Source organism: Bactrocera tryoni, chromosome 4 (genome assembly GCF_016617805.1).
Source record: "Bactrocera tryoni isolate S06 chromosome 4, CSIRO_BtryS06_freeze2, whole genome shotgun sequence".
NCBI classification, from domain to species: domain Eukaryota; kingdom Metazoa; phylum Arthropoda; class Insecta; order Diptera; family Tephritidae; genus Bactrocera; species Bactrocera tryoni.
This window is the reverse complement of record NC_052502.1, coordinates 4,503,464-4,523,564: the sequence shown is the minus strand read 5'-3', so window position 1 is coordinate 4,523,564 and position 20,101 is coordinate 4,503,464. Positions and strand designations below refer to the sequence as shown.

At 39.1% G+C, this 20,101-nt stretch overlaps 8 protein-coding genes across 11 annotated transcripts; 5 read left to right on the top strand and 3 right to left on the bottom strand.

Moving 5' to 3' along the window:
* Window positions 1–156: 156 nt before the first annotated feature.
* On the bottom strand, window positions 157–3,321 carry LOC120775129 (arginine/serine-rich coiled-coil protein 2). Of its 4 annotated transcripts, none has more exons than XM_040105153.1 (4): window positions 3,170–3,321; window positions 2,801–2,938; window positions 1,422–1,598; window positions 157–1,367 (listed from the first exon to the last, which is right to left on the bottom strand). In XM_040105153.1, the coding sequence occupies exons 1-4, from the start codon at window positions 3,230–3,232 to the stop codon at window positions 339–341; spliced, it is 1,407 nt and encodes a 468-aa protein (XP_039961087.1). In that variant the 5' UTR covers window positions 3,233–3,321; the 3' UTR covers window positions 157–338. The 4 variants fall into 4 exon arrangements, with proteins under 4 accessions (XP_039961087.1, XP_039961089.1, XP_039961088.1 ...); XM_040105155.1 differs by having other exon boundaries at window positions 2,801–2,955; window positions 3,170–3,264; XM_040105154.1 differs by lacking the exon at window positions 3,170–3,321 and adding an exon at window positions 3,073–3,114.
* A 2,369-nt stretch (window positions 3,322–5,690) lies between these two features.
* LOC120773741 (DNA-dependent metalloprotease SPRTN) lies at window positions 5,691–8,513 on the top strand. Its single transcript, XM_040102801.1, has 6 exons — window positions 5,691–5,783; window positions 5,839–6,198; window positions 6,254–6,373; window positions 6,428–6,794; window positions 6,854–7,369; window positions 7,429–8,513. Exons 1-6 carry the CDS (start codon window positions 5,691–5,693, stop codon window positions 8,367–8,369), a joined length of 2,397 nt encoding a protein of 798 aa, XP_039958735.1. The 3' UTR covers window positions 8,370–8,513.
* On the bottom strand, window positions 8,370–9,193 carry LOC120773744 (UDP-N-acetylglucosamine transferase subunit ALG14 homolog). Its single transcript, XM_040102805.1, has one exon. It carries the CDS (start codon window positions 9,097–9,099, stop codon window positions 8,506–8,508), a length of 594 nt encoding a protein of 197 aa, XP_039958739.1. The 5' UTR covers window positions 9,100–9,193; the 3' UTR covers window positions 8,370–8,505.
* Window positions 9,194–9,200: 7 nt separating this feature from the next.
* Window positions 9,201–10,451, top strand: LOC120773743 (tRNA (guanine-N(7)-)-methyltransferase non-catalytic subunit wuho). The gene has a single exon (XM_040102804.1). The coding sequence runs from the start codon at window positions 9,282–9,284 to the stop codon at window positions 10,437–10,439; it is 1,158 nt and encodes a 385-aa protein (XP_039958738.1). The 5' UTR covers window positions 9,201–9,281; the 3' UTR covers window positions 10,440–10,451.
* Window positions 10,452–10,491: 40 nt separating this feature from the next.
* Window positions 10,492–12,102, bottom strand: LOC120773742 (26S proteasome regulatory subunit 10B). Its single transcript, XM_040102803.1, has 5 exons — window positions 11,876–12,102; window positions 11,696–11,815; window positions 10,919–11,639; window positions 10,715–10,855; window positions 10,492–10,648 (listed from the first exon to the last, which is right to left on the bottom strand). The coding sequence occupies exons 1-5, from the start codon at window positions 11,979–11,981 to the stop codon at window positions 10,546–10,548; spliced, it is 1,191 nt and encodes a 396-aa protein (XP_039958737.1). The 5' UTR covers window positions 11,982–12,102; the 3' UTR covers window positions 10,492–10,545.
* Window positions 12,103–12,524: 422 nt separating this feature from the next.
* LOC120775513 (acetyl-CoA acetyltransferase, mitochondrial) lies at window positions 12,525–14,040 on the top strand. Its single transcript, XM_040105721.1, has 2 exons — window positions 12,525–12,553; window positions 12,612–14,040. The coding sequence occupies exon 2, from the start codon at window positions 12,626–12,628 to the stop codon at window positions 13,856–13,858; it is 1,233 nt and encodes a 410-aa protein (XP_039961655.1). The 5' UTR covers window positions 12,525–12,553; window positions 12,612–12,625; the 3' UTR covers window positions 13,859–14,040.
* Window positions 14,041–14,183: 143 nt separating this feature from the next.
* LOC120773593 lies at window positions 14,184–16,378 on the top strand. Its single transcript, XM_040102587.1, has 4 exons — window positions 14,184–14,225; window positions 14,286–14,692; window positions 14,754–15,282; window positions 15,383–16,378. Exons 1-4 carry the CDS (start codon window positions 14,184–14,186, stop codon window positions 16,376–16,378), a joined length of 1,974 nt encoding a protein of 657 aa, XP_039958521.1.
* Window positions 16,379–17,104: 726 nt separating this feature from the next.
* Window positions 17,105–19,118, top strand: LOC120773589. Its single transcript, XM_040102584.1, has 3 exons — window positions 17,105–17,472; window positions 17,548–18,061; window positions 18,129–19,118. Exons 1-3 carry the CDS (start codon window positions 17,105–17,107, stop codon window positions 19,116–19,118), a joined length of 1,872 nt encoding a protein of 623 aa, XP_039958518.1.
* The last annotated feature ends 983 nt before the right edge of the window (window positions 19,119–20,101 follow it).

The window sequence follows — 20,101 nt, the reverse complement described above, 5'->3', positions numbered from 1 at the left end:
TGTTTTAATATTGCTTACACTGAAAAAATTATGTGTGAATTTTTTAAGACTTATTTCACCCCTTTTAGAGCACCATTGCATTCATCATTGGAAAGTAAAATAAATAACAGTTATACTTATCATACTGGTATTCCTGATAAAATAAATTAATCTGGGTTTCCACGGTATACTCATTTATTCATATATAGGTTTATTTAATATACCATTTATTTTTTCACACATAAGTTCAGAAACAAATATTATCAACATATGTTGCGAATCATTTATTCTACACGAAAATTGAACAATTTGAGATAGTTTTCCTCAACTTCGCTTGACACTTTGCTCGCAATTATTTTTCAAAACGGTCGAGCTTGTGAACTGAAACCTAAACCGACACCACGCATTGTATGAGTAGCTTGGCGGGCGACCTCATACTGCTGCTCCATATTTGAGAACATTACCTCCCTCGATTTGACATCTGGCGCAACCGACGGTACCACCTTTTGTTCAACCACTTCTTCACTCTTCGAAGGACCGCTGCCTTTAATGCCCATTAGACGCATAAATTTGGATGCAACTTTCCCGTCGGTATCTTGCGAAAATTGTGCATTGCCCCATTTTGCCGCAGTATCTTCTGCTTTCTTTGCTCCCCATAAAAGTTTGCGTTTCTGTACCTGTTCAGCATATTTGTTTGGATTTATAACATTAGGGTTATAGTAACTAGGTAGTTGGATGACCGCTGGTTCTCCTCCATTATTCGAAGAGGTTGAGGGAACTGGTGCAACGGCAATTACGTTTGGCTGCTTTGGCGCAGTTTCATTTAAGGGCAGAGCCAACAGTGCTTCTGTACGTGTGCTGGGGTGTAAAGACTGAGCATCTTTTTCTTGTGATGTATGACTATCCGGATGTATTTTACGCTCCATTGCTTGAGCTGATAAACGCGCTTTTTCTAAAGCAAATCCTTCACGATCGCGAGAATCAGAACGTCCCGGGGTAATAGAACGTGAACGACTGCGATGACGGGGATATGACTTTTCATCGTGTCCCGAGCGCTTACTATGGTAATGACGTTGCCCAGTTGAAGGAGATGGAGAGCGAGAGTTGCTGCGACGGCGATAACGACTACCAGAATGATCATAATGCTCTGTATGTCGTTGATCGACTGAGCGGTTGTGATGTTGTTGACGTAATGAGGAAGGACCCGCATTTGTATTAGAGGAATCATGTCGATGTCGGTCATCGCGAAAACTACCACCATAGCGATTATTTTTGTACGAAGACGAGGGTCTGTTACGGTCATCATCACGAGGTGGTCGCCGATTATCAAAGTTATCACGTTCTCGCTTATGATCGCTTTGGAAATCCCTTGTACGCGTGCGATCATTCTGAAAATGTACAATTAATTTCATGAGATAATTTAATATGAGAGAATACGTTACTTTATAGTCATAACGATTGTGATCTTTTGAATAACGAGCATCTCTCGATTCCCTTTCTTCTCTATGGTCTCGTACATTGTCTCGACTTTCTCTCCTATTATCGCGGTTGTCTCGCTTGTTGTCCCGACTGTGGTATGTTGATGATGTTGGTCTCTTACTGCTCTGCCTTTGCGTGTCCTGGAAGAGAAAATTATGTACACAGAAACTGTCAGGTTATTATATAACTTCGCTCTTTTCTATTAAAAGTCTACAAAAGGTTATTCTAATATATGTCTAAACCTAAATATATACGCTTAATATCTGTTACGTTTTACCCATGCCCACCGAAATGTTTTATGCACATATATTGTTTTTGTAATTTTTTGTTTTGAATGTATTCTTTAGTTAATTAAATTTCCTGCAACAAAAAGTAAATTACTGATTCTTTTTTGTTAATTTGCATATATACTCACGTTCGTTTACAGCTCAACTCCTACACAGTAAAGTTAAGTATGTAATGGAAACACACATAGAAAAAGGCTCCTTCGTATTTTTTTCGCATTCCTATAAAAAATGTTAGGGTCTTTTTCTTTCTGGCGGAAAATTTTTAAGTTACACTTTTTATTCGTGCGCTCCTTTCAGGTCGCCGGGCATAAATTTGCTTTTGACGCACGACCAAACCAGGGCTGCAGCTGGCTTGATTTATAGTTATGTATGTAGGTGTGCGTGCGTAGAGATGCAGATTGTAACTTTTCGACTTTTTATATATAACAACAATAACAAAAGTGGATAGTTTGTTAATTAAATGATTTTAATATAAAATTAAAGCTATGTATTTACAGAAAATAAAAATGGGAATGCCTATTGAACAAGCGAAATGAGGTAACAATAAGCGGAGCCCGGAAACTATTTTTTCATATTGCAAGGTCATTTCGACTTTGCTTGAAACCCTACAACAACCAACCCAAAACAAATTGGCGAAAACTTTTCATTGAACCTCTTATTTACCATAATATGTAGGTATATAAATATATAATTTTATAGCTGCTATAAATATATTTTTACGATTTGAAATTTGGACGAGATATATCAATGTAGTATGTCAATACAAAGGCATATGGTGTTAAATAAATATTATTTTCGTTTCGCTTAAAAATTATAATTGTTAAGAAAATTTAATTTGTATGAATTAATTCTTGTAACGATTTTTTTAGATGTATTAGATAACGCTAACACATTTTGGGCTTTATAAATCCTTTCGGTGTACCGATATATCTATACACGTAACCCTAGTTATTAAGAATCTAAGATTACATATAAATAGTACATGATATTTAATATATTTAAAAAAAGCACTTCGGAGTGCAATTTGTTTATGAAAATATAAGACATATGTTTACCTCGTCTCTGTAACTGCTATTGCGGGCAGGTGGTGAACCACGTTTACCCCCACGACTACCATCCCCAATCATTGTGGCTTCACCTTCGTAGGAACGCCTTGTTCTGCCAGGACTGCGACCACCGCTTCCGCGTTCAGCCTAAAGGAATTTGGCAACTAGTCATAAACAGCAAACTATGTTATTTTCTTTAAACTAAATATATTGCCAGTTAGCAGTAGTATATTAAAAAAAATCTTGCTTTATTCTTATATTGGTAAAGGACGTATACATACATAGAACACATTTTTTATCGTCGCCATTTTCCCCATACGTACTTTTTTACATTACTTTGCAACAATTTACTATATGCATAAGCATTTATATACTTACAGTTATATGATCCATTGTCTCCTCCTGTTCGTCTTCGCTACTGTAATTAACAAGTCCTTCCATGGATATTAACAAATAATTGCAATATTAAAAATCTTGCAATTTTTCTATCCTATAAGATTAATGAACGAAGCCTTTGACAATTAGACATTAATCGATAATTTGGCACTGTTCGTATTCTAACTCCAAAGTTTAGCGTTGCCAAATAATTATAATTATTAATTGCATGGGAATATTTTGTTCTGAGTCCACATAAAATTTACCACTATTTTTCAAAACATAAATCAGAGAACGTATATTATAGAGAAGGTTCACGACGCCGAGAATTTAGGGATATTTCTATTTTGGGATATTACCTGTTTTGGATGGGTGCATTTCACCACAGAAAATTATTAGCGCATTTCACCACTTAACATCAGGGGCACGACAATAACAGAACTGAGTAGTTATTAGAGCCAATGGGAAAAAATATGTTAATTTCAATGTTTAGAAATGTACGCTTACAGATTCCCTTTTCTACTATGCGCAAACGATGCTGCATATAATTTATAGATCGGTATACATATGTACATATATTTGTTATGAAAGCACATAAGTGTGTACATACATATGTATGTATGTATATACTTTTAAATTGAGCTATTTTATGATGAATTGCATAAAATCTTTGCAAATATATAATTCAATAAGATTTGTATTACTACCTAAATATGCATTTTATATAGGTTTGGTACGACATACATATGTATGTATGTATATTTATATACTTAAATAAATATTTGCTTTGGTCATTAAACTTTTTGATATCATGTTAAAAGACCAATCGGTCGCACATTTGTCCATATATAATTATGTGTGCATGTAAACAAATATGACAAACCATACGCATAATGTTTGTAAATTTGTCTACATGCAACATATGTATGTAAATATGTACACTCAATGCTTCATGCGAAATCTACGTTGACGCGGACAACCAATGGCGAAGCTCATATTTTTTGCTTTCATGTCAAAGAATCAATGCTTCACAACATTGTGTTGTTGGTAGAAAATCCGAGCTGTGCCGAAAACACAAACGAACGATCGCCAATTGCCACTGCTTCCCTTGCCGCTGTACCAGCTTCGCTAACAAACCAACGTAGATATGTATGTTTGTGTGTGAGCTTGCATACATATCGACGCAGAATTTTGCGAGTCACGGAAAAATATTTTAGACAAATATTGTAAATCGACAACGGCTATGTTGCCACTTTTGTCACTTCTTTCTGTGAAGAATCATCAGAAAGTTGTTCAATTTATGATTTTTAGCTTTTGCCATCGTCGCGAAAAGACGCTTGTTGGCAAAGGCATGTTCGGGGAGATGTAATGGTATTTGTTTTTATGAATGAAGCAAGTTTGCCTGTTGAAAGTGTGCTTGCGTTCATGAATGAAAATATTGTTGTTGTGTGTTTTTCTACAAAGTTGGGCATCGACTTGGCTGCCATATTGACTTGTGACGCTGCTGATGCTACTTGAAACCATTGTTGTTTTTGTAGAACAATATTCGTAGTTTTTGCGGGTGACATATCTACATGTGAACGTATGTATAAGTATGTATGTTGTGTATGCATTATTTGTGTGGGAATGTCATGCGCACATATTTACATGTGTACTCATATTTGTATGTTGGTTGGTATACATTATTTGTTCGGCAATGTCGTACACATATGCATGTACATACATACATATAGAGCAGTGCGCGCACACTTTTTACTGATAAATGATATTACGATTTGAATTTGAATTGTACTTACATACATATGTGCATATGTAATTATGTATGCGCTGATATGTAGATGCGTATGAAAATTAAATGACATATTATTGTAATATGTGTATTAAGTTTTTATGATATTATGATAGTATCTCATATATGTACATATGCACACATATGTATATTATATTTACAAACATATTCATATACATATGAAATTATAATATATTCTCAAACATAAGAAATATTTTAATAAATAACTCTTAATTGCACATTAACTATAAATATTGTTTTGAAAATAGCATAATTTAATTAGAGTGATATAAATTATGCATATATTAATAGAAATACGCAAAATGATATTCACATCAATTAACATGATGGCATGTGAGCATATAAAAATATAAGCAAAGGCCAACATATGTCTGTAATAGCAATGCATGTTTCTGAGCATAATTTTCATTAAATGCTCAGCTCTGTTCACGCGCCACTGTTAAGATTTCTCCTTCTTAGCTAGCTGTGGTGAAATGCACTCATCGCATTTTGTTAGCTTTTGACAGTTTACACGCCTGTCCGTTGTTGGACCTTCTCTATAAATTTACGTTCTCTGGTAGCACAATTTACATGTTAGTAAACATATGTATATTCTGCGCGCGGTTGGCGAAAATATCTTTGTTAATTCCTTCTGTATCGCTTTTCTTGTTTGCGAATTAAAAATTCTTGTTTGATATGATTTGTGTAGTCAATTTTTTAAGTTAAATATTGAAAATGTCGAATGATCCAGATTTTTTAATGGCGCTTGAAATGCAAAAGCGATGGAACGCCGAATCAAGCACAGATTTGAATAGCAGCGATGGCAGCGTAGGTTTTTAGGCGTAATTTTGCTGTAAGATTTTTAAAATGTCTTCGCTTCTAGGAACCGGAGATTGTCAACTTTAGTATGCCCCCCCCTTCTAAGAAACCTTTACGTATAAAGCGTAGCAATCCGACATCAAACCAAGACGAAGATTACTTAAATCGTACGCAAAATCTTGTACACCCCCAGTGGGAAACGCTGGACCCTACACCAGATATATTCGCACTGTTTGGCGCTTTTGATGATAAATTTTTTCAAAGTCGCTTGAAATGTGTGACCCTGGAATGGAGTAAGCGTATGTATAGCTGTGCTGGAATATGTTATTCGCGGCGCAATCGTTTCGGTATGGATATCACTATCCGCTTAAGTGAACCTCTGCTCAAGTTAAGACCACGCAAAGACTTGGTTGAGACTATGTTGGTTTGTAATGCTGTATACTTGATTGTTTCAGTAAAAATTAAACGATTTCTTCCAGCACGAAATGATACATGCATACTGTTTTGTTTTGAATATACGGGAAGGAAACGGCGGTCACGGTCCAAATTTTAAAAAGATCATGTATGCAATAAATAAAGTGGCTGGTACCAACATAACAGTGAGTATATGTGCATAAATTTTCGTATCAGTGTTCTTACGTTAAGTATTTTAGGTATACCATACATTCCATGATGAAGTAGATGTTTACAAACAACACTGGTGGCGTTGTAATGGAAGTTGCCAAAATCGCGCCCCATTTTTCGGTTATGTGAAACGTACTTGTAATCGAGCTCCTGGTCCCAATGATCAGTGGTGGGCAGCCCATCAGGAGTCTTGTGGTGGCACTTTTATGAAAATTAAAGGCCCGGATAAACCGAAGAAGCAAAACGCCTCCAAAGAACCAAAGCAACCGCAAGGAAAAGATTTGCGGACGTTCTTCCCTTCTACAAACAAACAGATAAGCTCTACACCAAAACTGTCGGACGCCAATAATGTGAAAGGTTTTAATAATGGAACTTCTGGTTTTGGTGTGGTAAAAGGTGTGTGTTCAAATTATTCGCTCCCTATTTGCGCCTGCAAAGCTTTCATTTTTTTGTAGGCCCTATCAAAACAAACGGCGGCGGTACCCTTCTTTTGAACCCTAAGACAAAGGCACTAGTTGCGAAACCAATTGATCGTCAAACATCTATAGCCTCTGCTTTTCCACCGTCCTCTTATCCAGGTCTATCCAGTGATCCATTTAATACAAACACAATTTCTGGGTCTAATAAAACGCCAATTCGGCATACGTCAGCAGGTGGTAACTTACGAAACGTTATTGGCTTTGCGAATCTAAATGGTAGTCCCGGCGGTAATAGTGGTGCCGCTGGCCGTGTTAATGCAAATAGCAGTGCAAATGCCGCTTTCAGTGGTAGTGGTTGTCAAGTAGGTGCCAAGGGTCATTCGAGCTCAAGCTCCAAAAATGATTCAAGTGGGGAGGTGGATCGTAATCATTTACGCGAGTTATGGTTAAAGCGTTTCGATAAAAATAAAACAAATAGAAGTTCAGATACCACGATAGAAAACAATAAGAAAAATTCTCGTTTCCTTGAAAGCGATGCAGAAGCGCCAGCAGGTGAGCGAACTGTACAATTAATCACAATTGATCTTATGAATTATTATTTTTTATTTAAGGTGATGGCAAACGTAGACGGCTGTCCAACGATAGTTTGCAAACAGTTGACACATCAAAGAAACCTAAAACTGAGGATTGGCTAGTTTTAGACGATGATATAATGTTAAGAGACACGCCTACGGAGACTATTGCCATTCTCTCGGATGATGAAAGTGAGTCCGATGATAACGAAAACGGTTTTGCGGTTGAATTGCCGAAGCGGTCCACCCCGCTAACAGCAGATGAACGACATAAAGTTATCAAAGATGAGATTCTTGAAGACACTGATGATTTGTTGGATGAGGATATCATTCTTATTGATGATGAGTATGATGACAATGCACAGGACGACAATAATGAAATGGCTAATATATCAGCTGCTGCGGAATTAGCAGACACTTCTGTGATAGATGAATTCTTTGGCGACGATACAATGTTGAAGGATTTCAATAGAGAAAATGACGTCAAACCTTCTGGGTCCTATCATTTTCCCAACCCTAACGATGACATCATTACTTGCCCAATTTGTCAAGGTAAAATGAAACGGTGCTTATTCGCTGACCATATGGACGGTTGTACTGGCATAGCGATTAAAATTGTTGCACCCAAGCATTTTCTGAAAAAATTATCATCCACATCTCGACCATTAAACCCAACGCGCACACCACGCCCTTCACGTAAAGATATTCTTCGAAAAGCAGGTTATTCCGAACAAGATTTAATTAACCTTACTTCTACAAGCGATGATGAGTTTTCCAGTAGCTGCAGTAATATCAATCTAAGTTCACCGAACAGGCCAGAGACCAATTCCACAAACGCTGGCTGGAGTCCAGAGGACATGGACACAAGGTTATATCGTCAAAGAAATATTCTAAAAAGTACAATTCAGTGTCCCAATTGTGGAAAAGAGGTTGAACAAGACACTATCAACGATCACCTTGACGATTGTCTCTCTCCCTAGTTGATTTAAATTTTATGAGTTTATTATTATTTATGCTTTTTTACAAAATTTTGTTATGTTAAAGTTCTTCATAATTACTTGTACGGCATCATTAGAACTTCCAGGCCTTGCTTTTCACCAAATAAATTATACAAGTTCACATAATTTTTCCGAAGTACTTTACGTTGTAGGCGTTTTTATATTTTTCGGCTAGCGCCGGCCATTGGACCACCAGTAAGTCAAGAAAAGGTCGAAGCAGTTTGCCGCTGAGTGATAGTGTACGCACTCTGCACCAACTCTCCACAAAGACGATTTTAGTTTTACTTGGCAAGCGCCTAATTCGTCTGCAAATATAAGTTGCAACACAAAATGGTACACAGGTGCCTGGGCCGTTGCAAAGTAATAACTTGGGCTGACCACTCCAAACAAGCCAAAAGCTCCATAATAATGCCCAAAGAGTTGTAAATACACTACTGAGGTAGCTCTGCCCCACTTTGCGACTACGAGGTACATAAATAAATGATGTATCGTCTAGTGCCACACCAACCTTTTGCATGGCACTGGTTATTCTGCTTCGGGAAGTGATATCGTCGTTGGCTATAATATATCGGAGTGGGTTGTAAATTTCCTTGCCCCTAGCGGAAGTCAGAAGCGCCATATTTATAGTGCACATTTCGGCGGTGTGTCCTCCAGAACCCAATACAATATAAACAGGATACTTGGTCTCATTTTGTTTATTTGGCGAAGTCATTTCCTCAAATTGTTTTCCTTTTGTTTAGTTGTTGGCCGGTGTAAACAATGAAGTCAGCTGCTTGCGTGATGACAAATCATTGCCATTGTGAACTGTCATAGAATCATATGTATGTCAATAATTGGGGTAAATTGCAACGTTAACATTTGTGCTTATTTTCGTAAAAATATTTATATACAATAATGACGACGCTTTTTTATGCCGAACCTGAACTGGTAATTGCTTTGAATAAAAAAGTGATTTTCGTAAATCCAAACGATTTACAAATTTTTAAAGAAATAGAAATACCCAAAGATTTGACTGAAGTCGGTCTGAAAGCCCCAAAAGGTATTGCTGATACTGACGGCGAGGGTGGCAGTGAACAATCTAAAGAGACGAAAAAATTAAAAGAAGTGAAACCAGAATTGCCTAGCATTCTTCATGTCGAAGTCTCTCCGGATCATTGCTTATGTGCTATAACTACTGCAGGTCAAAAGGCTGTCTTGCTCTACCAATGCCGTCCTGAACACGCTAAATTAGTGTCAGTGAGACCACTGGCACGTGCTTCAAGTGCTCTAACATTTAGCAAAGACTCTAAAATGCTTTTGGTGACAGATAAGTCAGGAGATTGTTATAAATATGATTGTATAAATTTCGAAGAGGAACCGCAACTCTTACTCGGCCACCTCAGCATAGTCTACGATGTATTATGGACGCCAGATTCTAAATATATTATCACTTGTGATAGAGATGACAAAATCCGTATAACTAATTATCCTGAAACATATGATATACACGGCTATTGTCTTGGGCATAAAGAATTTGTTTCTGGAGTAGCATTTTTGAGTGACGATACCATTGTTTCCATATCCGGAGATAAAACTTTACGTATTTGGAACTTCGTCAGTGGCCAAGAAAAGTCCAAGATTGATCTGCCAGCACCTGCTTTAAGACTTTGCTTGCGCCCGAAGATTGAAAATAAATTTGAAGCCGCTGTATTGTTATATCAACCGGATGAAAGTGTTGGTATTTACGAAATTAGTAAAAGCGGCGAGGATCAATGGCTTATAAAGGAGCTCACAAAACTTAATTATCCGGATGTGATTATAAGCAGCATTTGTTTCGTAAATGAAAGGCTTTATGCAACTGGTATTGTTGACGAACGTTTTAGCTTGAAAATATCGAACATTGCGGATAGTCAGCCAATAATATCAACTGACTGGATTGATATGATAGAGGAGCGGTTCAGGTCAGAAGTGTGGAAGCCTGAAGATGTGTCGGCCTGGTTTAAGAAGCGATATGACAATGTGAGTGATTATCTAGAACGCAAGAAACGTCGGATTGAGGAAAAGCAAAAATAGTTTTTGAATTAACCAAGTTTTTTCTAAGAAATTATTTTTTAAATAAAATATATTTTTTAAATCGAGAAATTTGTAGAAAATTTTATTTTTCTCATATCTATCTAATTTATACAGGTTTGTAATCCAATTTGCTCTCTAATTTTTTGTTGTCAGCTACCTTGCGAACAGCTTTCATAAAGTCTTCCTGTATAACATATTCGCGATCAGCTCTAAAAAAATATAGAAACAATACGAGTAAAAACAAATAATAATATTTGTAGTTCATAATTTGTTACCTGATGGCGAAGAGACCTGCTTCCGTGCACACATTTCTTAAATCAGCACCATTAAAATTGTCAGATAACTTGACAATAGCTTCATAGTCGATCTCGCCGTGCTTTGCAATTTTTGCAGCATGAATTTTAAGAATTTCCATTCTATAAAAAAAATGTACTTTCAATTTTAGAAAAATAAAATATATAGATATTAAAGAGACATACCGAGCTTGCTCATTAGGTAGTGGTATTTCAATTTTACGATCTAAACGACCGGGACGTAAAAGAGCAGGGTCAAGCGTATCAGGACGATTGGTAGCCATTATCATTTTAACTTGACCTAGGGAATCGAAACCGTCCATTTGATTCAACAGTTCCATAAGCGTACGCTGAATCTCACGATCAGCTGATGTGCCCTCGGAAAACCGACGTCCACCAATTGCATCGATTTCATCCATAAAAATAATACAGGGTTGATGATCGCGGGCGTAGTTGAACATCTCTCGAATGAGACGTGCACTCTCACCAATATATTTATCGACAATAGCTGAAGAGACAACTTTCAAAAAATTGGCATCCAATTGGGAAGCTACTGCTCTGGCTAATAAGGTCTTTCCTGTGCCAGGTGGTCCGTACAACAGACAACCCTTTGGTGGTGTAATACCAACACGCAAGAAAAGTTCTGGATTTAACAGTGGCAGTTCAATAACTTCACGCAATTCGCGAATTTGTTCAGAAAGACCTCCAATAGCAGAATATTTCACCTCTCCTGGATCTTCATGAGACATGTTGTAAACTAGAGGGTCTACTTCTCGCGGTAGATATCGCATGATAGTTAGGGTTGTCATATCCAAAGCAACACGAGTGCCGGATTTCAACTTGGTCTTATCCAATTGCCTTCGGCAACCTACTACATAGCGTGGTCCATTTGTAGCTTTGACAATAACTATAAAAAATAATTATTTATAAAGAGCTAATATTGCACCGATATGTAATACCTACATTTATCCTCTGTTAATTGTTTAAGAACTTCACCGACAATTTGGCCAACACTTTGCAATGCTTTAAGATCGTTTTCAGACTTGTCATATTGCTTGGTAAGTTCTTTTATTTCCTCACGCTCTAGAGATTAGCATAAACATGGTTTAATTTGAGTCTATTAGGTGTGGGATAAGTGCTTACTTTCTTTAAGACGCGACTCAACTTCCTTATGCTCTAGCAGTTTTTTTCTATATTCCACCAGTGCTTTCTCACGAACGCCTTCTGCTGGCACGGCTCCAGTAGTCATTTTGATGGAAAATTTATCCTTAACAACTTAATTTGCAAATTATTTAATAATTTTCGTTTTTAGTTGAGTGAATCTGCAAATTTCACTTGTGTTCTTGTTCTTCTCCAAAATAAGACATTTGTCGTTTCATTTCTTCCATCGTTCACAGTTGACAGGTAAGGAAGTGTTAGGAAAGCTCTTGGTAGCGTTGCCAACTCCACTCGAAATGGTACAAAAAGTATGAACTGAATTATTTGATAAATAAACCTAAAATGTTTTAAATTTTGACTCAAAATAACAAAATTGAGTATTTTAAGGATATTCGAAGTAGAACTTAAAATTATTATGTCCTATGATATAGATTCTCGTTTATATTTATTACCTTTTTATTTAATTGGTTATCCTTTATATATATATATTTTAATTATTACATTAATTTATAAATATTAAAAAGGGATTGTTTAAAACAGCATCATAGAATATGAACATAACAACAACTATGTAAGACATCTCTGTTTTTAGTTAGTTATGCAATATTTGACAGCTCGCAAAAATACATCTGGATTCTTACTGGTAAACCTGTTGGGCCGAAGGTCACTGTATTTTAGAATAGGTGGTATTCAAGTTAATAATTTAGAGTATTTTTTTTAGCAAACACCACCGAAATGGCCGCATTCTTGCAAGCTGCGCGTTCGCTTTGCGCTCAATCACGTAAATTTAGTTTGAAAATAAATGAAGTGGTAATTGTTTCCGCCACCCGTACACCAATTGGTAGCTTTCAAAGCCAATTGGCACCTTTATCGGCGACCCAACTAGGAGCAGTAGCAGTTGAGGCTGCGGTACAACGCTCCGGTATCAGCAAGGACCAGGTAGATGAAGTTATTATGGGTAATGTCGTATCTGCCTGCTTGGGCCAAGCACCCGCTCGCCAGGCGGCGATCTTTGCCGGCTTGCCTAAGAACGTGTGTTGCACAACAGTGAACAAGGTGTGCTCTTCTGGTATGAAAGCGGTAATGTTGGGAGCACAGTCGCTGATGCTCGGCCAAGCAGAAATTGTGGTTGCCGGAGGAATGGAGTCCATGTCGAATGTACCATATTACATGAAACGTGGCGCTACACCCTACGGAGGAATCCAACTAATCGATGGTATTGTCTTTGATGGCCTCACCGATGTCTATAACAAATTTCACATGGGCAACTGCGCAGAAAATACAGCCAAGAAAATGGGTATAAGCCGTCAAGAACAGGATGAGTTTGCTATACAATCGTACAAGCGCTCAGCAAAAGCATGGAGCGAAAAAGTATTTGATGCTGAAATCGCACCAGTAAAAATACAATTAAAACGCAAACCGGAAGTGACAATCACCGAAGATGAAGAATTCAAACGCGTAAATTTCGACAAATTTGGTCAACTCTCAACCGTATTCCAGAAGGAGAATGGTACGGTTACAGCCGGAAACGCCTCCACGCTAAATGACGGTGGTGCTGCCACAGTGCTGATGACTGCTGAAGCCGCCGAACGCTTAAAACTGAAACCAATTGCACGTATAGTAGCTTTCCAGGATGCCGAAACAGATCCAATCGATTTTCCCATTGCACCCGCCTTCGCCGTGCCAAAGTTGTTGCAGCGTGCCGGCATAAACAAGCAAGATGTTGCCATGTGGGAAATCAACGAAGCTTTCTCGCTGGTAGTTTTGGCTAATATAAAGAAACTCGACATCGACCCAGCCAAAGTGAATATACATGGCGGTGCTGTGTCCATAGGCCATCCAATCGGCATGTCAGGTGCCCGTTTAGTGACTCACCTATCGCATGCTCTGAAACCTGGCGAGTTCGGTTGCGCTTCCATCTGCAACGGTGGCGGTGGCGCCTCCTCCATTCTTTTGCAAAAGCTGTAAGAGCAAAAGTAAAAATGTGAAAAATATTAAAAAAAAAACCCAGAAGTGCATTTATTTTTATAAAGTTTTTATAACGATTCGATTTAAGCTAAAAGCTACTATTTACATAAAGAAAAACGTGTCATACGCACACACATGTGCTTGTTAAAATTTTTGTATCATGTTGAAACAAATAAAGTCAATTATTAGGTAATAAAAATTTTGCAAAGCAATAACATCGATTTCTGTATTTTGCGTTAATAAAACCAAAACATTACAACGGATTTATATTAGGCATCGGAGTCCACTATTTTGACTCTGTACTATATGGATTTTCAGATGATTAATGGCTGCAGGGGTGCGCCTAGTGTCAGCCTTACCTTTCAAAGTTCATTAGAGGCCATTCCACGAATATTATAGGCTTTTAATTTAATGGCACTAATGGTAGGTAAATCGCGCAGTTAGAGGCCCGGTAAATGAAATTTTCTGTTTAATTGCAATTGATATGTGGTCGACGATAGTGCGTGTCACAATTTCTGCCTGCCTGTTGCCGCTTTGCTGCGTGCAGGCTAATGGGGCAGCCAACTTACCAACCACAAGCACGCAGTTTTCTCATATGTTCGGTGCAGTCCTGCATTACCAAGCGAACTTCTTCAGGAAACATACGAAGAGTTATTCGATCTCGATGCGCACAAGAGAGGACGGAGCTGTTGATTATTTCATCGACTTGTTGACGTCGGTCTTAAAGACCGCAAAGGAAATGAAGGTGGAGATCAATGTACATGAGGGTTTGCCCAAGGCGAAGAATTTCGACTTATACAACATATTATTGATCGACTCGTACGAAGCGCTGGCGTAAGTCAAGACATATTGCATAACCCTTGCAAATGTTATCGTTATTCAAATATTCTTTCAGTGACATTGACCCAGGGTTTCACGCCCAGCGAAATGATTTCAGCGAATTCTATTTGATGATCATGCCTCCGGTTACTAATCGTTCTCATCTAATGTCGGAATTATCAGAGATTTTCGATTATTGTTGGCTTCACTATATTTTAAATGTCGACGTGCTCGTGGAAGTTAACGGCACCGGTATAGAGCTTTATACGTACTTTCCGTTTTCGCGCGAGCGATGCAAGAGCACTCTACCGATTCAATTGAATCGTGGTAAATCCGTTACTGAGATGAGCACCTCAGCACTGTTCCCTGATAAGGTGCGAAACTTTTACGGTTGCACCATAGTGGCAGTTCTGTGGAATGTGCCCCCTTATGTAACGCTGCCCGATCCCGAGCAGGGTCAGTTGCAGTATGGTGGTATGGAAGGCGAACTTTTAAATCTTTTGATAACTAAATTAAATTTTGATGTGAATTATAAGACGCCGCCTCGTAACGAGCAACGTGGGTTAGTAATGTCCAACGGAACATTAACGGGGGCCATTAAAATGGTGTGTATATCCAAGTATTTATTTAAAAAAAATTAATAATTTTTGGTAGGAATGACAGCAGTCCTTACCTTTGCCCGTTCTTTCGTGTTTTCTATTTCAGTTGAGTGAAAAATCGGGCGACCTAAGTTTAGGTTGCTTTCGAAGTACACTGGAACGTTCAACGGTGCTCACCTCGTCGTTGACGTTTTATCAAACCAATCAAGTACTCGCCGTATTAGCGAAGCAAGAACCTTGGTCCACGTACGAAATCTTAACGTATCCCTTCAATATTTACGTCTGGAGTTCCTTACTGATCTTCTATCTATTGCCGATATTCCTAGCTTTTATATTACATCGTTTAAGCCTACGCCTCTTATACTTTATCTTTGGCATACTGCATATCAGAGAGATGATTTTCATGTGGACGGGTATTCTTCTGGCTCAAATAGCAATACCCGAACCGTCGTCAAATTTTGCGCGCTATATATTCGTCATGTGGCTCCTACTAACCTCAGTGTTGCGGTCTTCCTATCAAGCTCTACTCTATGACTTTTTCAGTACGCAAAAGCTCATCTCGGCACCTGCGACCTTGGACCAGCTGATTCACCGTGGATACAAGTTGGTTGTGACAGCGTCCACCGCCGACTCTATGTCCAAAATTAAGGCAGTGGAAAGTCGAGAGATTGAACTACTGATGATGAATGTTAGCGATACCGATGTGTACTCTGTTTTGGAGGATAATCCGGAGAAAAACTTGGCAGCATCCACGCCCAGTGATTTTCTCAGATACTATATGATCAGTGAACAGAAAAACGGTAAATTCATTATATTGAACGAGGATATCTACGAACATCATATTTCCGTCTACTTTACGAAACACTCCTACTTGGCAATGCCGGTGAATAGAATACTGCGAAATTTACGCGCGAGTGGCATAATCAATCACTGGTCACGGCTGTTTGTTGGGGAAATACATGCGAATAAAGAGGGGCTAGATTTACATAAGCCATCCTTGACGCTAACACAGCTCTACGGTATATTTGAGGTTCAATGTTATCTGTGGGTCATCGCATTGGTGGTATTCTTTGTCGAGTATGTGAGGGGAAATGCCGAGTAAATTCCGAGAAAATTCTTATGAATATTATAACTGTATATGTCCAAATAATAATGATTTAAATACATGTATCAGAATCAGGATAGGATTCCTATCAACAGAAATGTGGGTAATTACTTGATGAGTACTAAATCATAACCGATACTGTGGTTTGGAGTCAGCTTAGGAGAGTTTCCCACTATTTTATATCTGACCGATCATACTCTACGTCTGAACTCGGGACTTTAAGGCACCCAGGGAAAGACTCTTGGATATTAGGAAAATACATCGCAAAATATTCGTCGAGGAGTAGCCGAGGAGTGTTTGGTCTCCTAAGAAATTATTAAATCTGTCTAATGGCGTGACTTAAATAGGTCGAAAATATTTTAGAATACACTCGCATTACTATAATCCCGAAAATCGGGCGCAAGACTGTCACTTTATATGTGTACTCGTGCTGTGTACATCAATAACACTTAACTGTTGTTGTAGTCCTCGCAAAATTCCGGTTTCACTTTCATCCACTTGTCCGTGAGTTAGTGATAACAGCGATTTAATTATATTTTTATGGCGATTTAGTGGAATTATGTTAATAATTCCATTAGCAAAATTATAGAAAGATAACCGAGTGTGTTATTAACAAAGTGTGTGGCTTTTCATATAAAAGAGAATCTCGAGGCTAGCGGATGTTCATTGCTGTTAATTTTTTGGGTACGGTCGAACCAAGTTAAGTTCTCCGAGAATTTCGAAATGTGTCCTAAAACGGTTTTGTATGTCGCTGTATTTCTATCGCTGCTCCTCGGTGGTAATGCTATGTTTGCGCAAAGAAAGGGCCTGGAAGATGGTCCCGACTACGCAGAGATTGCTGGAAATCTCTCTGCCGCTATTGTGGAGATGGTGCAGAGCAGCTTTATCGGCAACCGAAAGGTGCTCACATACAACCTCTACGCCTTTGTTCAGCAGCCGGAAAGGCGTTACTTGTTTGATGACATTATGGAAAATGTACTGCGGTCATCGGGTAAAAACGCTACAGTGCGTATTGGTATGGGCGAACCGGTGCCGGGCGATCATGAACGTCACTATAACGTACTGCTGGTCGATTCGTCGACTTCATTAAAGTTCGTGTGGAGAGCGTTGAACAATTTTTGGTGGTACTTAACATAGCTTTGTTCTTTTCTGCTTCATTCCTGTAGCTCGCTCTATGCGGAGTTCGCCAAGTATCACCTCTACACGAACGGCTACTTCGTTATTGTCTTACACACCTTCGACTCGGCGCATTACTATGATGTGCTCTTCGAAATATTCGAGCTTAATTGGTTTTTAGGCATAGTCGATGCCAATGTCTTGGTGTATGCGTTGACCAACTTGTCGCTGCTCTACAATATTCACCCCTTCAATGAGTTCCATTGCAAAGGGTTGGCGCCGACTATAAGCAACCGCTTCACCAATTCACGGTGGTGGCATACCAACTTCTATCCCGACAAACTGGCGGACTTACATGGCTGTGCTCTGGTTTGTGCCACTTGGGAGGAAATGCCATACCGCAGTTTGAAGGAACAGAGCGGCGAAGTCGGTGCACTGGCAGGCATTGAAGGCAAGCTATTGGAATATTTGGCAATAACTCTAAATTTTTCCTTGAAATTTCGTTTGCTTAACGACTACGAGAGCTCGCATACCTTGGATAAGAAAGGTGTGGTTTTTAAAGAGGTGAGCATAAAACATTTGAAATTAGTCACATGTTAATCTGTTAACCAATTTAATCACCTCCAACAAGCTTATTGCGAACGGAACTGATTTCGTAGTTGGTGCCTTCCCATATAGAATGCCAGCTAAAGACGACATTTTCACGCCCACATTTCCTTATTTCCTCAGTAGTTTGAACTTCATTGTCAACTCCAACCTGGAGCCCTATTCGCCGTTTAGAAAGTTATTTCTACCATTTAGAAGCCACATTTGGCGTCTGCTGCTGTTCATCTACCTGGGCGTCTTTGCGCTTCGGCTGATTTTTTCTTTGATGGGCGTAACACGAAGTCACTTTGTGTTTGGCGTTACGAATCATATGCCGGGAATAAATATGTTTAACGTTTGTTTGGGCGGAGCACTCCCACCCCGTCAGGTGCCACGGCGAAATTTCGCACGGTACGTTCTGATGCTTTGGCTAATAATGACTATGTTGCTGCGCAGCTCTTACCAGGCGTTCTTGTACAACCTGATTAAGTCCAATATAGGTCGACCGCCACCGAATACAATTGAGGAGTTGCTACGTCAGAACTACCAGCTGCTCATGACCGAAGATGTATTGGCCACTATAAACGACTTGCCCGTGATTTCTTCGAGCGCGCAAGTCTTCAACATATCGCGTACCGACAGTTTCGAATTGGTGCGTCAGTCAGATCGGCGCATTGCCATACTGACGCCATACGAATATGTGGGTTACTTCAAGCGTTACAATTCGTCCTTTACCAAGGGCGTCCACGTGGTTGAGGAACGGGTGTTTACGCAACAGTTAAGCTTCTACATGGCGAGCAATTCCATGCTCTTACATCGCTTCAATGACATCATTTTGCAATACATCACGGTGGGTTTGTGGGAGAAAGGGGTTAGAGAGCTGCTGGATATGAGTCTGCGATTTGACTGTGGATCCGAGGAACCAATAGCAAAGGTTACGGTGCAACAAATGTCCGGAGCTTGGTATGTTTGGCTTACCGGAAACGTTCTGAGTGCTTTTGTTTTAGTCGTTGAAAGGCTTTGGAAATGGGAGTAAACATCCCAAGGGGTTACTAAATGTAAATGTCTTATAAAGAGATCTTTCAAATAAAATTATGACTGTGTATATTTAGGTTTGCACGCATCGTAAAAAGCTTTCCTACCTTTTATCTATTGGAGATATTTTTGAAACTGTTTTGGAAAAAAACTGTTGAACTGTTATTTTATTCGTAATTTATAGAATATATTATAATAGAGCCATATGCAGAAGTTCATCCAAGTGAGGAAAGTTCTCTGAGCGTCATTCACTTGGGAGTGGTCTGGATCGATTCTTTTACATATAACTCAAGCAGCTCACGACTTCCGGTATTAGACCAAGTACCTTCTAGGTAGCCAAAAAACATCCGTTTGAAGGCGAGCTAAAGTGAGAAGACGCAAAATCCCTGCCCAGGGTTGTGCGCATTAAGGATATCGATTTAAGGGCATGCACCCCGGTTCCTTAATTTCGAAGGTGCCGCTGCCCAGCTGATTGATATCGTAAGAGTAAATGCTGACATCACCACCTGAAACAAGTAGATTCTTGCGGCATTTAACTACAGCGGCCATATAAAGGAGCGCAAATTAGGTGTGGGATTCATGGTGGGAGAGAGACTCCGTCGCCGAGTCCTGGCATTCTCCCCAATGAATGAACGACTAGCCACAATCCGTATCAAAGCGAAATTCTTCAACATATCGCTGATTTCCCAAGTTCCGACGGAAGAGAAGAAGGATGTGACCAAAGATGCCTTCTATGAGCGCTTGGAGCGCACCTATGAGAGTTGCCCCCACCTCGTACTTGGCGAATTTAACTCCAGGGTGGGCAAAGAATGTATGTATCTTTGGCACAACATAAATTCAGCCTTCATGATGAAACATCCCCTGATGGGTTGAGGCTGATCGACCTCGTAGGTGCCCGAAATAGTGTTATCTGTGGTACAAGATTCCAGCACAAGAAAATTCATCAAGCTACCTGGCTGTCTACGGATCGAAAAACCACCAACC

Coding starts and splice junctions, on each gene's coding strand:
- LOC120775129 (XM_040105153.1), bottom strand. CDS start 3,232: ATGGAAGGACTTGTTAATTACAGTAGCGAAGACGAACAGGAGGAGACA. Junction 2,939..3,169: donor AGACAATGGATCATATAACT/GTAAGTATATAA, acceptor AAATTCCTTTAG/GCTGAACGCGGAAGCGGTGG. Junction 1,599..2,800: donor ATAGCAGTTACAGAGACGAG/GTAAACATATGT, acceptor TTTCTCTTCCAG/GACACGCAAAGGCAGAGCAG.
- LOC120773741 (XM_040102801.1), top strand. CDS start 5,691: ATGTCGAATGATCCAGATTTTTTAATGGCGCTTGAAATGCAAAAGCGA. Junction 6,199..6,253: donor ACTTGGTTGAGACTATGTTG/GTTTGTAATGCT, acceptor GATTTCTTCCAG/CACGAAATGATACATGCATA. Junction 6,795..6,853: donor TGGTTTTGGTGTGGTAAAAG/GTGTGTGTTCAA, acceptor ATTTTTTTGTAG/GCCCTATCAAAACAAACGGC.
- LOC120773744 (XM_040102805.1), bottom strand. CDS start 9,099: ATGACTTCGCCAAATAAACAAAATGAGACCAAGTATCCTGTTTATATT.
- LOC120773743 (XM_040102804.1), top strand. CDS start 9,282: ATGACGACGCTTTTTTATGCCGAACCTGAACTGGTAATTGCTTTGAAT.
- LOC120773742 (XM_040102803.1), bottom strand. CDS start 11,981: ATGACTACTGGAGCCGTGCCAGCAGAAGGCGTTCGTGAGAAAGCACTG. Junction 11,640..11,695: donor ACAATTAACAGAGGATAAAT/GTAGGTATTACA, acceptor TATTTTTTATAG/TTATTGTCAAAGCTACAAAT. Junction 10,856..10,918: donor CTACCTAATGAGCAAGCTCG/GTATGTCTCTTT, acceptor TTTTTTTTATAG/AATGGAAATTCTTAAAATTC.
- LOC120775513 (XM_040105721.1), top strand. CDS start 12,626: ATGGCCGCATTCTTGCAAGCTGCGCGTTCGCTTTGCGCTCAATCACGT.
- LOC120773593 (XM_040102587.1), top strand. CDS start 14,184: ATGGCTGCAGGGGTGCGCCTAGTGTCAGCCTTACCTTTCAAA. Junction 14,226..14,285: donor TGTCAGCCTTACCTTTCAAA/GTTCATTAGAGG, acceptor CACTAATGGTAG/GTAAATCGCGCAGTTAGAGG. Junction 14,693..14,753: donor GACTCGTACGAAGCGCTGGC/GTAAGTCAAGAC, acceptor ATATTCTTTCAG/TGACATTGACCCAGGGTTTC.
- LOC120773589 (XM_040102584.1), top strand. CDS start 17,105: ATGTGTCCTAAAACGGTTTTGTATGTCGCTGTATTTCTATCGCTGCTC. Junction 17,473..17,547: donor GATTCGTCGACTTCATTAAA/GTTCGTGTGGAG, acceptor TCATTCCTGTAG/CTCGCTCTATGCGGAGTTCG. Junction 18,062..18,128: donor AAGGTGTGGTTTTTAAAGAG/GTGAGCATAAAA, acceptor ACCTCCAACAAG/CTTATTGCGAACGGAACTGA.